The following is a 15386-nucleotide window of genomic DNA, read 5'->3' as shown; positions in this document are numbered from 1 at the left end:
GCGCTCCCACCGAGGGTTCGGATCCCACATGCAGACTGGTTCCCGCTCACTGGCTGAGCGAGGCGCGGGAGCAACACCGAGGGCTGCGATCCCGTTGCCGGTCCCGGCCCGGTGCGGGGGCGACACTGAGGGTTGCGATCCGTTGCTGGACACGGGAAAAAAAAAAAAAAAACCAAATGCTGGTTAAAATTACAAAAATCGGTGTCCTGCCAGTGTTGAGGTAATAAAAAGAAACCTAAACTATGTCTGCATCAAGGAAACCAGTTATTAGCAGGAGATGAACCTGCTGAGGGGATAAAAGGGAGTCTTCAGTTTCCAGTGACAACACACAAGGGACACCATACCCTGGCACACAACAAAAAAACCAGTGTTTCATCAGGGCAGGAAGAGGGTGCCTCAGATAAAGACTTGATGTGATGGAATTAGTCAGGAACAGTAACAACACAGAGACCTAGATTAATTCATTTTTCATGTTTACAACCCATAACCCAGAGAACCTATTGAGTAAAATCTCATGACGGCATCAAGCACACAGAGCTTAAAACATTTCTGCCCTTCTCTATTTTTACGCTAGTAGCTAGACTAGACTATATACACACTCAATTTAAAAAAAAATCTACACAAAATAAAAATAGTTCTCAATGCAGAGTTCTTTATTTTTTTATTTTTATTTTTTTTTGTCTTTTTGTCTTTTTTCCGTGTCCGGCATTGGATCGCAACCCTCAGTGTTGCCCCCGTACTGGACCGGGGACCGGCAATGGGATCGCAAGCCTCGGTGTTGCTCCCGCGCCTCGCTCAGCCAGTGAGCGGGAGCCGGTCTGTATGTGGGATCCGAACCCTCGGACGGGAGCGCCGCCGCGCTTCCCAAGCGGCGCACTATCCAGTGCGCCACCGGGCCGGCCCACAGAGTTCTTTAAAGAAATCATAACAATTCAAATGTTCCAACTTTGGTTATCACCAAAAATTAGGTTCATTTTGCACGGGGAAAACACATGAAGGGAAGGAGCAGGGCCAAGTCGGTTTTTGTGCCAGCCAGCCAGCTTCACATCCACTCCAGGGAGCTCCAGAACCCCCGAGCTTCCGGCCCCGTCAAATGGCAGGACCCTGGCTCTGAGGGTGTTGGGGGTCCGTGCGGGCCAGCCCGCCCACGGGAGGAGGCCGCTACAGCTTGAGCTCGCGGTCGGGCTTCATGCTGAAGGGCTCCAGCCTCTCGCTCTCGGGCAGCAAGCTGTTGAGCCTCTCCATCAGCGGCACCGTCTGGTCGATGCCCATCTGGATGCGGCGGAGGAGGGCTGACATCTCATTGACTTTCTGGATTTGCTCCGCATATTTGGCATATCTTTTCTGGCGCTCCTGCATGAAGCTAAAGAGGGTTTCTACGGACAGATCCATCTGCAGAAGGGAAAAAGAAGTAAAATATGTTAAACTTTGTATAAGCGAGTCCTCTCCAGAGGGTCAGGTGTCCAGCATGAGGCGCAGAGCCCCACAGGTCAGGTGGAAGCTGCCCAGTTTTGCAGGAAGCCCTTCAAGGACACAGCTTCATTGACGCTGCAGAGGAGGACTAACAAATGACTGCCCCGGCTCTGTGTTTTGGGAGCGTGAGCTATTCAGGCCTTGTTGAAACCCTGGGATTTCTATCTCTGTCCTTCTACATGAAAGAATACTGGGCGTGGAAATCACACAGAGCAGGGTTGTAGTCTGGCTCTGCTACCTGAGGTGCTAATACTTATCCTTTCTGTCTCATCCTTCTCTGCAGAAAGCAAGGGACTAATTCCAGAGGTGCACAGTCATGGTAAGGACTAAATGAGATCACACATGCAAACACATCTAGCATACAACTCAGCATGATCAGAGGTACTTTAAAACTAGGTCTTCGTTCCCTCCCTCTCTTCCCTGAATGGCCGCAGTGTGGCCATAACTCGGGGGGAACAGCAGGGGAAAGGGTGGCTCTCCCTGCAGGACCAACAGTGCCCACCAAGGCTCCAGTCCGGACAACAGACCACACCACTGTTTGTCAAACTGTGAAGACATCCTCATGCACCCTTATCCCCATTAAACAAACTTCAGGATCTAGGCTCCCCTTCTTCGACCTCTCTTTTTCCCCTGATAAAATGGAAACTATCATCTGGATAAAAAGAGGGAGGACACCTCCTGCATGTCGGGGGCCTGTACCCCCTCCTCTGCATGGACCCCACATCCACCCGGTCACCCCTTGTTTCCCTCCCAGACCAGGGAAGAAGCGGTTAAACAATGAAGACCCTCATTTCCATCCCAGAGTTTCAAAGGCCACTTCAGCCTTCTTTCTTGTCTGTTCTAGGATCACCCCCTTCCCAACCCCAGCATGATGCAAAGTGCTTAATGCATGTCACCACAGAGACAAAAACAAAAACACATACACACAGGAGACCAAAGCCTGCACCAAGAAAAAATAACCAGTTCTATTTTTATTTTGTACTGGGGGGGAGGGGAGGCGCGGGGGCAACATTAGTGCATGTTTTCTCTATGTTGGCTCTCCCCTTGTTTTGAAATGCCTAGGGGACAAAAAGAGCAGCTAGTGGGAGGGGGCACAGGGAGAGAAAAATAAAATCCATCTGAATGGGTAATTCCAAATAACACAGAAACAATTTATGCCCTCAGGGGTTCTCTGCAACCCTGTTCAGTCCTTCAGTACTTTGGAATCCCTGAGCCAGTAAATTACAGTGTCATACCATTCAACCACCAGGGGTTTCAGGATGCCAATTCAATCCAGCACCTAGAAATACTCCACCTTCTGAGAGATGGTGGGTGATGTGCGAGCCAGCTGGAATCCTCGTAGGAAACCAGCACAGCTCACTGAACTGCCCCTCCAGAATTCAGACCCTTCTCGGGTTATCACATTTCACTTGCCAGGGGCATTCACGGCCCTCCGCCCCCAAACTCTGCCAGACTAGACAGACCCTTGAGGGGTTTATGTGACAGACCCTTGAGGGGCTTATGGCCTCCAAGGCTCTAACTTGTGTCTACAGTCCTTGGCCATCAAGCTGTCCCCCCCCCGATTCATATCCGATCAGTTTTTATAACCACCTTTGTGAGGTAACTGTTCAAAAGGCACCTCCCTGCACAATTCCACGGACAGCTGGGGCCCATGCTCAATATATCCAGAGCTTTTTCCCAAAACCACGGTATGCTTAGGTGAGTACATGTAATTCAGTCATGCTCACTGCACATGCTTATGTCATGTCGTTCAAGAGTCATGTCCATTACAGTCCACGGAAGAAAAAAAACACGAGGAAACCTGAGATTGAGTGGCCTCCAAGGTCTCAAAGTGACACAACTAAGATGAGAACCCACATCTCCTAAGTCCAGCACCTTCCTTTTACACATATTTCCTAACTGAGAGACATCAGTGCTACATGAGACTTTAGTGGGTACATTAAAGAACATCAAGTCAGGGCCGGCCCGGTGGCGCACTGCTACAGTGTGCCGCTTGGGAGCATGGCGGTGCTCCCGCTGAGGGTTCGGATCCCACATGCAGACCGGTTCCCGCTCACTGGCTGAGCGAGGTGCGGGTGCGACACTGAGGGTTGCGATCCCGTGGCCGGTCCCGGTCCGGTACGGGCGTGACACTGAGGGTTGCGATCCGTTGCCGGACACGAAAAAAGACAAAAAGGAAAAAAAAAAAAAAAGAACATCAAGTCATATGATGGGAAAATTATTAGCTTAAAATTCTTTTTCCCATTTTTTGATTGCTGCAAAGAAAGTCTCAATTTGGTGCAAGTAAGAATTTAATACCTGGCAAAGTGTGATAACACTGGTGATGCCTATTTCTGATGTCCCTGCCCTTTGCCCTTTTGAGGCAACATTGTCCCTGATCCATACTCCCTACCTTTGCTCTATGAACCCCAGTTACACACTTATTTTAACACATTTGATATGACTTTAGGCGATAAAACAGTATCTAATGCAATTCTGAATCTTACCATTTTGCCAGTCTGGGAACACATCCCTATTGGCCTTTCCCTATTAGGCACACAGATTCTGACAGGATAGCATATATGCTAATTGTCCTATTCCTGACAGAGACGACGATGATATCTAAGATTCCCTCAGTGAACACACCACAGTCATTCAAAAGACACAGCTTAGGCAAGGCAATCTCACCATGCCAGCTGTAGCCAAGGGCAACCACGGAAGCCCTCTGGGAAAGGGACAGTCAAGAGTTTTGCCCACTGCTCTCATCAGTCCATCATCTACCAATCAAACAGTGGTTAAGAACGAAGGTTCTGGAGTCAGACTATCTAGATTGAAGTGCTACCCTCTATTTAGTATCTATGTGATTGTAGAAAATTACCTAGAATGAAGATTCCACAAGGGCAAGGATTTTGGTCTATTTTAAACCCTGCTATATTCCCAGTACCTAGCACATAGTATATCCTAAATAAATATTTGTTGAATAAAGGTATGAAAGTTTATCTAAGCCTCAGTTTCCTCATCTGCTAAGCAGTGGGGATAACAGCAATGGCTACTTTATTGGACTGTCAAGGATGAAACAAGATGCTGCATGTGGAACACTTACTCTACTGCCCAGCACACAATTAGGCCCTGCTGAGCATGAGCTATTAATACACACAGTCAGTGGACATTCACTGAGCACTCTCATGTGCCGCGCACCACGCTAGGTCCTAAAGATACAGACACAGAGAACTGAAACTTACACCCACACAGCTTACCACATACATTGACATGACTTTTCTTTTCCATTGTCTTTGTTAACATAACTTTACTATTCCAGGAAACTTAGGCTCAGAAAGATAAAAAGTTGCAAATAACTTTGTTTCAGGAACTTCCTAAAAACCCAGTTAAATGAACAAACTATTTGATTTTCCAATGGACAGCAAGTGACTGTTTATTCTCTAAGACTTTTGCCTCAAAACCCTCGCCTTGCTGTGCCCACATGACTAAGTTCTCGCCAGTGGTATGTTTACGTAGAAGTCTCTCTTGGTGGCTTCTGGATACCTTCCTTGAAAGTTAGCGCATATGCACTCTTCTCCTTCGTCCCTTCCTCCACTCTGCTGATGCTGAGATGCAAGTGAGGTCCACGTGCAGCATGAGGCCAACTAAAGTCACATCCCTGGGCTGGCGGGGCCATGAGCTAGCGAGAAGCTTAGGTTCCCGAGGACATAGGTGGGTAAGAGTGGCACCAGGCCTGAGAGAGAAGAATAAGCTTTCATCTTGTATAGGCTGCTGTCATTGTGCATCCCTGTAACACTAGCTGAATTCTATCTCATGTTGATAGGAATGCATGGGATAAAGCCCCGCCCTCTCATTTCAAACCTTGCCCTGTGTGTTCATATACCACCTCCAGCAGCAGCAGCACAGTTCAAAGGACAGGTGAAAAAGAGGGGAGATTATTTTGAGTATAACCGCTGGCTTCTCTAAGGTCTTAGACATCTGTAGAATGTGCTCAAGTTTGTTTCAAATACCTCATATGCACAGAGTGGGCTCAACGGCCTACCTGGCTGGACCCAAAATATCAGCAAATCAAATCTGGAAATACACAAAGAGAATAATACATTATGACCAAGTGATGTTTATCACAAGGAGACAAGCTTTTCCAATATCTGAAAATCAAAGTAATGCACCATTTCCACAGAATAAAGGCTAGAAAACATATGATCATCTCAACAGATGCTGAAAAAGCTTTTCAGATTCAGTATACATTCATTATGGAAATTTTCAGCAAACTAGGAACAGAAGCAAGCTCCCTCAACCTGGTAAAGAGCACCTATGAAAAACCTACAGCTAATACCATAGTTATTAGTGAAAGACTTTTGTTCCTAAGATCAGGAACAAAGGCAAGGATGTCCACTCTTACCACTTCTATTCCACATTGCAGTAGAGGTCCTAGCCAGTGCTGTAAATCAATAAAGAAATAAAAAGCATAGAAATCAGAAGGGAATAAATAAAAAGGCCTTTATCTGCAGATGATGTGATAGTATACTTAGAGAATTTTAAAGAAGTGAATTTAGTAAGGCTGCAAGAGACACAGTCAATATACAAAAATCAATTGTATTTCTATATAACAGTAAACAACTACACAATGGAATAAAAGAATACTCTTTACAATTACTTCAACAACGTGAAATACTAGGGCCGGTCTGTGGCTTACTTGGGAGAGTGTGGTGCTGACAACACCAAGCCAAGGGTTAAGATCCCCTTACTGGCCGGCCGTCTTTTTATTTATTTATTTATTTATTTATTTATTTTATTAATAATTTTTTAAAATGTGAAATACTTAGGAGAAAATTCAATAAAATATGTACAAAACCAGTACACTGATATTGCAGAAACACTGCTGTGGAAAATTAAAGGAGATCTCAAAAAATGTACAACTATAGCATGTTCACGGACTGGAAGATTCGATATTGTTAAGATGTTAATTCTTGCCTATTTGATCAATAGATTCAATTGCAATACACATCAAACTTCTGAAAGACATTTTTGGTAGAAATTGTTAAACTGACTCTAAAGTACATAGAATGGCCAAAAGAATTTTGAAAAAGAGCAAAGTTTGAAGACTTGTAGTGCTTGATTTCAAGATTTACTTTAAAACTACAGTTATGGGCCGAGCCCGTGGCGCACTCGGGAGATTGCGGCGCTGGGAAGTGGCGCTCCCGCCGCGGGTTCGGATCCTATATGGGGATGGCCGGTGCGCTTACTGGCTGAGCGCGGTGCGGCCGGTCTCAAAAAGGACAAAAAAAAAAAAGCTACAGTTATTAGGATAGTTGGTGTTGGCATAGAGACACACAGATCAATGAAACTGAAGAGAGTATAAAAATAGATCTAAAAATATATGGACAATTAATTTCTTTTTTTCTTAAACAAAGCTTCCAAGGTAATTCAATGGGAAAAGAAAGTTTTTCAACTATTTGTACTAGAACAACTAGATATCCATATGAGGAAAAAATGAACCTAGATCCATATACCTTATACCATACACAAAAATTGACATGAAATGGATCACAGACCTAAATATAGAAGCCAAAACTGTAAGACTTCTAAAAGAAAACATAGAAGAAAAATCTTTGGTACCTTGGGGTAGGCAAAGTTTCTTAGGTTCAAAAAGCACTAACCATGAAAGAAAAAATAGTTTAAAGTCAGGTAGTGTTATGCCTCCAGCTTTATTTTTTTGGCTCAGAATTGCTTTGGCTATCCACGGCCTTTTGTTATTCCATATGAATGTTAGGATTGTTTTTCCAGTTCTGAGAAAATTGTCATTGGAATTTTGATGGGGATGGCGTTGAATCTGTAGATTAATTTGAGTAGTATGGACATTTTCACAATGTTAATTCTTCCAGTCCAAGAGCATGGAATGTCTTTCCATCTTCATCTTCTTGTGTCCTCTTTAATTTCTCTCAACAGCAGTTTGTAGTTCTCGTCATAGAGATTTTTCACATCCTTGGTTAAATTTATTCTTAGGTATTTTATTTTGGGGGTGACTACTGTAAAAGGGCTAGCTTTCTTGATTTCTTTTTCTGCTAGTTCATTGTTGGGAGTGTAGAAATGGCAAACTATACTACAAAGCTATAGAAACCAAAATAGCATGGTACTGGCATAAAAACAGCAGACACACAGACCAATGGAACAGAATAGATAACCCAGAAATCAACCCATGTACCTACAGCCATCTGATCTTTGACAAAGGCACCAAGACTACACAATGGGGAAGAAACTACCTCTTCAGTAAATGGTACTATGGAAATTTGGACATTCATATGTAGGAGAATGAAACTAGACCTGTACCTCTCACCATATACCAAAATCAACTCAAGACAAACTAAAGAATCAAATATATGTACTGGAACAATAAAACTCCTTAAAGAAAACATAGGGGAAACACTCCAGGAAGTTGGATATTGGGTACAGACTTTATAAATACGAATGACCCCCCAAAGCACAGGCAACCAAAGAAAAATAAAATGGGATTATATCAAACTAATAAGCTTCTACACAGCAAAAGAAACAATTAACAGAGCCAAAAGACAACTGAGTGGGAGAAAATATTTGCAAAATAAACATCTGACAAAGGATTAATATCTAGAATATACAATGAACTCAAACAACTTAACAGCAAAAAAACAAGTAACCCAATTAAAAAAGGGACAAAGGAGCTGAATAGACATTTCTCAAAGGAAGATATATAAACGGCCAACAGACACATGAAAAAATGCTCAACATCACACAGCATTCAGGAAATGCAAATCAAAACCACTTTGAAATACCATCTCATTCCAGTTAGGATAGCTAATATCCAAAATACTGAGAATGACAAATGCTGGCGAAGATGTGAAGAAAAAGGAACTCTCCTACACAGTTGGTGGGACTGTAAAATGGTGCAGCCTTTACGGAAAACGGTATGGAGGTTCCTCGAACAATTGCAGATAGATCCACCATATGAGCCAGCTATCCCACTGCTGGGAATATACCCAGAGGAATGGAAATCAACATGTCAAAGGGATACCTGTACTCCCATGTTTACTGCAGTGCTATTTAAAAAGCCAGGAGTTGGGACCAACCTAAATGCCCATCATCAGATGAGTGGGTAAGGAAATTGTGGTATATCTACACAATGGAATACTATTCTGCTACCAAAAAAAAAAAAAAAAAAAAAAATTAAATACTACCATTTGCAGCAACATGGATGGACTTACAGAAAATTATATTAAGTGAAATAAGCCAGGCACAGAAAGAGAAATATCACATGTTCTCACTTACCTGTGGGAGCTAATAAACATAAATAAATAAATATACAAACAAATAAATCGGGTAGGTGGGGGAAGAAGACACAATAATCACAATAATTCCTTGAACTTCTTATGACAAGTGAACAGATATGTTGATGGAGGAGGGAGGGGGGAGAGAGAGGGAGGGAGGGGGGAGAGGGAGGGAGGAAAAGGAGGCATTGGTAAAGGGAGGGACATGAAAATCAACTACATTGTATATTGATCAATTAAAAGAAAAAAGAGTTAAATTGATCTTTATCAAAATTAAAAACTTCTCTTCAAAAGACACCATTAAAAAAATGAAAAGGCAAGCCACAGACTAAGAAAGTATTCACAATTACATATATCTGATAACAGACTTACATCCTATATATATAAAGAACTCTTAAAATTCAATATTAAGAAACAAACCCAAATTTGGGATCTTTTCAGAACTGCTCCAAGGCCTCTGTCTCACTAAAATATTACTGAGTTATCAAATTTCAATGGTGAAAAAAAACAGCTTCTAAGATCTCTAAAAGGAGAATTAAGATCTGTTTCAGGAAAGTGGGACTCCCCAACTGCTTATTAGAAATCAACTGAATTTAAAAAAAAAAAAAAAAAAAAGCACAGAAGAAGGGACCAGTGAGGAGCCACTGGAATCGGGTTAAGGGCCCAGAGAAAAGTCCTGCAGGAGATGACCTGGAAGTGGGATCTGGCCCTCTTGGGACAAAGGAGCCAAGGAGGTGTTAAAGAGTAAAACTAATCTGAAGATTGTACCTCAGGCACTGTTAACTAAGTTGGACTACAGATCGGGAAAAAAAGAGTTAGCTACATACTAATCAGAAGGTTGTCTCAACAGAACTGCTTTGCTGAAGCCCTGATGCAGTGTGGAAGGGAAAAAATTCTGTTCAGTTCCTGACTGAGCTAGAGTGGCAGAATAAGACCCATTTGCTTTCAGACCCACTGGCTTCAACTCTCAATAGTTCACCTTCCAAGATTTAGCCAGAGCTTTTGGCTCAGGTGTGGGGAGACCATCCAGATCCTGCAGATAACCTACTTAGACATCTGAAGGCATTCTGAGCCTGAGCTGAATGACTCAGAGTCTGCAGGGAGGGGAGAGGGCTTCTACAAAAGCAATAAAATAAACAAAGAATTAATGTGAGGCTGAATAAGCTCCAGTTTTATTACCAAATATATATATATACCTGTAGCTTGCAGATGAAGATAGTGGTGTCTGGCAGAAAAGGGTCAAAATCTTAGTTCTGCATGTGATTGATCACATAGAACCAGTTACTTAACCTCTTTGATCCTCGGCTTCTTTGTCCCTAAATTGGGAATAATGACAGCATCTATCTCATAAGGTTGACCTGAGGATTAAAGGAGATAACATGTACCTAGAACAGCCCCCAGAAAAAAAAGAGCTCCATAAGTGATAAAATATATGTGAACTACAGAAATTGTGTCTGGAAACCTCTTTTACATGAAGAATGGAAAGGCAAGGTAAGAAATACAGTGAATAGGGCAGAAGAAAATGATGACATTTGAGGTATCCAAACAGACACAATCTATCTTTGTTGTAAAGGCAGGGGAGATTACGATTACGCCTCATATCTATTACACTAACCACCTCCAAGGCTTGCACAATCACTCAGATGACAATTTACCATTGTGTTTTTTGCTGACATGTTTTATTTTTTGTTCAGGACTTCTGCTACTGAAAATCTTACAACAGAGTCACATTACTCATCCGAAAGTTTCCTTACAGAATCATTTCACGCTATGTAGTAATTACAATCATTACTTACCTACAAGTCCTTCCATGTGTTTTGGACCTATATCTTCAGCCATGAGAATGAGTAACTATTACCACTGTTTGGTGCTACCCAACATGGTATACATAAAAATGTGTAAGTATACATGCATGCATATATATGTTTCAAAAAATATTTTGAAAGCAAACACAAGAGCTTTAATAAATAACACCTCCAGCAAGAGTACACTACTTCAAAAACTCTGTTACATAAAATTTCCTGATAAAGTGAGGTTTGATGCTGGTTTGTGGCAGTTGAGCATCCTATGAAAGACGTCACTGTGCTTGATGTAGTTTTCTTTCCAAAGTAAAGGTAAACTTTTCTAAGTACTGATACATACTACAAGGGCTGTAATTAATTATAAGTTAGAAAAGATACACCATATAGCAATAACAGCTTCATAAAGATACTGTATGTCTAAATTCTAAAACCTCGAGTTGTAGATATATATAAGATAGTCATAAGCAAGTTTAATAACTCTATCATGAGTCAAAAGAAAAATAAGTAGGTAAATTGTGTTCCACAGTTAACAAAATTCATGTCTATATGTTCAATAGACTTGCTTTTCCTATCCCTAAGATACTTAAGTTTAAAGAAATGTTAAAAACAAAAAAGATTGTTAGACTTCATTGAGACTGCATTAAAAAGAAAAAGACACTCGTCTTCTCCACCCTTTAAAAGCAATGTTGAACATTTAATGTGATGTCTCTCAGTTAACTTAAGCCTTAAGGTCAACCCCTCAAGGGCTCAACAGACAGCTCACTTTCCCTGCACTCATTCTGCACTGACATTCCTGTTTCCCAAGGAGGTTGATTTAGGAACATAGAGGCAGGGAGGAGGAGGCCATGTGGGCCAAGACCAGCTAACCAAGGACTGCCTGCCCTCTTCTTACAGTTCCAAATCCACCCCCAGCTTTGTTCTTTCTTTGAATAGATATCCTTCTGTGCTCAAAACGTAATGAACACACAGTGATATATAATTCTGCTCTTTTATTGTAAGGGTTTTCTGGCTAAAGGGGCTAAATGGATTCATCCTGGTACAGCTATCCAAATAATATATTCTGAGGTTAATAACGATCTGTTGAGACTTGCCCATGACTAAACGTCTATCTGGAAATGGACACATTGCTGATTTTTAGCAGCGTAAGCTCATCCCCCAAATCCCTGCTTTGACTAATAATTCATTACATAAAATGACAGAAGAAGAACAGGCCGGCCCGTGGCTCACTCGGGAGAGTGCGGTGCTGATAAAATGACAGAAGAAAGCTTGAATTTAAATCCTACTAATTCTGTGACCTTGGACAAATCACAAACTGAATTTCAGCTTCTACTTTTTAAAAATGGGGATAATAATACCTGCCCATCTGTCCATCCTATCTCATAGCAGTGTTATGAAGATTATAAATGAGATGATATTTATACAAGAGTGATTTGAAAACAGAACAGAGCTATAAAAATGTAAGGTTATATTATTACAACAAATTCCACTAAATGGCTAAATATGCTTGGAAACTTGTTTTTCATGGTACTAAAATAAAGAAATTCCCAAATTATATGACAACATTCAAAGAAAACTGCTTCACTGTTCTACATAAAGCTTTAATATCCACCTTCCTCACATGTTTCTGAAACTCAGAACTACCAATTTTCCCGATTAGAAAAAAGTTAGCATAGCTACAGAAATTACTACTATTCTGAGGGTGAAATCTGGTGTTGCAATTACAGGTCAAATCATTTCTCCAAAGAAGATGTACAAACAGCCAACAGGCATGTGAAAAGATGTTCAACATCATTAGCCATCAGGGAAATGAACATCAAAACCACGAAGAGACACAACTTCACACCCACTAGCGTGGCTCAAATAAAAAGGCAGAGACCATAAACAAGTGTTAGTGAGATCGTGGAGAAATTGGACTTACACACTGCCGGTGGGCATGTAAAATGGTTTCAGCCCCTTTGAAGAACAATTTCTCAAAAACTTAAACATAGAGTTACCACAAAGCCAGCAATTTCACTCCTAGGTATATACCCAAGAGAACTGAAATATGTTCACACAAAAACTTGAACACAAACGTTCATAGCAGCATTATTCATAATAGGCCCCCCCCCAAAAAAAACAAATGTCCAGCAACTGATGAATGGATAAACAAAATGTGGTATATCCATATAATGAAATATTATTCAGCCATAAAAAGGAATGAGTTACTGATACATGCTACAATGTGGAAGAACTTTGAAATCATTATGCTAAGTGAAAGAAACCAGTCACAAAAGGCCACATATCACATGATTCCATTTATATGAAATGCCCAGAATAGGCAAATGCACAGAGACAGAAGGTAGATTGGTAGCTGCCAGGGGACAGGGAACTACAAGAGTGGGGAGTGACTGCTAATGTGTACAGAGTTTCTTTTTGGGGTGACAAAAGTATTCTGGAATTAGATAGTGGGGTTATTTAGACAACCTTGTAAATATGCGAAAAACCACTGAATTATACGCTGTAAAAGGATGAATTATGATATGCAAATTATATCTCAATTTAAAAAAATAAACAAACAGATAAATAAATATACTCAAGTACCTTACTTCCTTCTCCCATACCTGTGACAGATATTGGTAATGCATCATGGTTGTTCCTTAAATCTGACTGGGACTCAGAACCCTTCCTGACACTGGACCCCCAGATGGCCACTTTCAAATGATCAGAGTTCACAAAAAGATGATGAAACCTATTTGGCAATCCTGGACTACACACTGTCAAAGTGGCTCTAAAACAAATTGCTGAGGCCAAGTAAAACATTTTTAATCATAAAGGAAGGTAGCAGCTGAGTCCACAAAAGGAACAGTCCAAGGTAAAAAGTTGTGTTCATCCAATCCTGGATTTTTACATTAACAACACCATGCATCAACTGACCCCAAAAGGAAATATGAGATACCAGGCCTCAGCAGTATCCTGGAACCTTCTTTACCTGTTCTGAAACTGACCTGTACTGGCTACATTCTTTTTTTTCCTTTTAATAAACACTGTATATTTAAGGTATACAACATGATGTTTTGATATACTGGGTTACTTCAAGAAGTTCATGGAAAAACAGACTTAAAAGAAAAAACGAATCTTTCCATAAACTTTTCAAAGACTCCTTGTACATATATGTAGTGAACTGATTACTAACCCAAGCTAATTATCTTATCCACCCCCTCACACAGTTACCATTTTTTGCTTCTCACTGGAGCTTCTTCAAGATCCTTCCTCCCCTCTAGAAAGCTGGTTCCTATGTTCGGTTGCTCCAGCTGTCCGACATCAGCTACCTCCTGATTTTGTCTTTGGTCATGTTACTGGCTGCCTCCACTTCAGACAGTAGAATGCCACTTGCCACCAACAGAAGTCTGGCACACTCTAGGCCACCCCCCCACATTCTCTCCCCGCCATAGCTTCACTACCTGACCTCTAGTGGGACTCAGATTTAAACTCTTAGCTTAGGGAATGCAAGGATGCGACACAAACCGTTCGTGGTCACCAATGTTTGTTCTGGCTTTCTGCCTGTCCTCCAGATCACCATTCCCACAGAGCGTTTAGGGCTCCTCTGGAGGAATCTTTTCTGGATGCCTCTCTCTTGCACAATGGACAACAATGGGCAGATGTTTTTATTAATTACACCACAGACTGAATGGCACCAATTACCACATACTGAACATTTTGAAGTGACTTTGTTTCTGAAGACGATAGCTTGCAATGACAGCTTTAAGGATAAACTCTTGCCATTTATTCTCATGTACATACCTTTGATCTGTAAATCAGAAAAGGGAAATATCTCTCTGGCAAATCTCAGTCCACATGCTCTAACCAAAAAAACCCCTGAAATCCTAATACTAGTGGGACTATTTCTTTCGGTTAATCTATGCACATCACATCAGGATGACTTGGTAGGTAGAACCCAGCACATAACATTTAGTCATTCCAAGTATTTTAATTAACGTAATAAAATAATGTGTTACTGTTACAGCTTCTACCCATTGTGTATCTACTAAATGTCAGATACTGTACTACATACTTTACATACATTATCTTTATTCCTCACAACAATCCTACAGGGAAAATATCTTCTACTAGAGAAGAGAAATTAAGGATTCAGAGATAACAAAATGTGCCCAGGATCACATAGATATTACTAGCAGTGAAGCCAGAATTCAAACCCCCACTTTTTCACCTAACCTTTGCCCATCTTGTCTACAGAGCTAATAAATTTATTTATTTATTTATTTATTTATTTATTTTTTCCTTTTTGTCTTTTTTTGTGTCCGGCAACGGGATCGCAACCCTCGGTGTTGCTCCCACACCTCGCTCAGCCAGTGAGTGGGAACCGGTCTGTATGTGGGATCCGAACCCTCGGCGGGAGCGCCACTGCGCTCCCAAGCGGCACACTGTAGCAGTGCGCCACCTGGCCGGCCGGCCAGCCAGAGCTAATAAATTTAAATGTCAATTCATACCAGAGGCAGGGGAAGGGAGCGGGGAGGAGGGGATAGGGAAAGGTTGTTAGACTGGTAAAAAGTTACTAAGTCACAGTTAGATAGGAAGAATAAATTCTGGTGCCCTAGGGTGACAATAGCTAATAATATTGTATTGTATATTTCAAGATAGCCAGAAAAGAGGACCTTGAACATTATAACCACAAAGAAAAGATAAATGTTGAGGTGACAGATATGCTAACTATTCTGATTAGATCATTATACAATATATGCCTGTACTGAAACAACAAACTGTACCCCATAAACATGTACAATGAAAAAAATAAAGAAAAAAAAATTTTTTTTTTTTTTTTTTTTTTTTTTTT

The 15386-nt window shown here is 41.2% G+C and overlaps 1 protein-coding gene across 1 annotated transcript in view; it reads right to left on the bottom strand.

The window, feature by feature from the left end:
* Window positions 1-832: 832 nt before the first annotated feature.
* Window positions 833-15386, bottom strand: part of LOH12CR1 (loss of heterozygosity, 12, chromosomal region 1) — a 99757-nt gene continuing 85203 nt past the window's right edge. The window contains exon 4 of the mRNA XM_008575504.1: window positions 833-1392. Coding sequence (XP_008573726.1) covers window positions 1162-1392 — 231 coding nt within the window. The 3' untranslated portion in view covers window positions 833-1161. The remainder of the gene's footprint in view (window positions 1393-15386) is intronic.

Source organism: Galeopterus variegatus, unplaced genomic scaffold (assembly GCF_000696425.1).
Source record: "Galeopterus variegatus unplaced genomic scaffold, G_variegatus-3.0.2 Scaffold1201, whole genome shotgun sequence".
NCBI lineage: Eukaryota > Metazoa > Chordata > Mammalia > Dermoptera > Cynocephalidae > Galeopterus > Galeopterus variegatus.
Note: the sequence above shows the minus strand (reverse complement) of the source record. Positions and strands in the feature narration are given on the sequence as shown.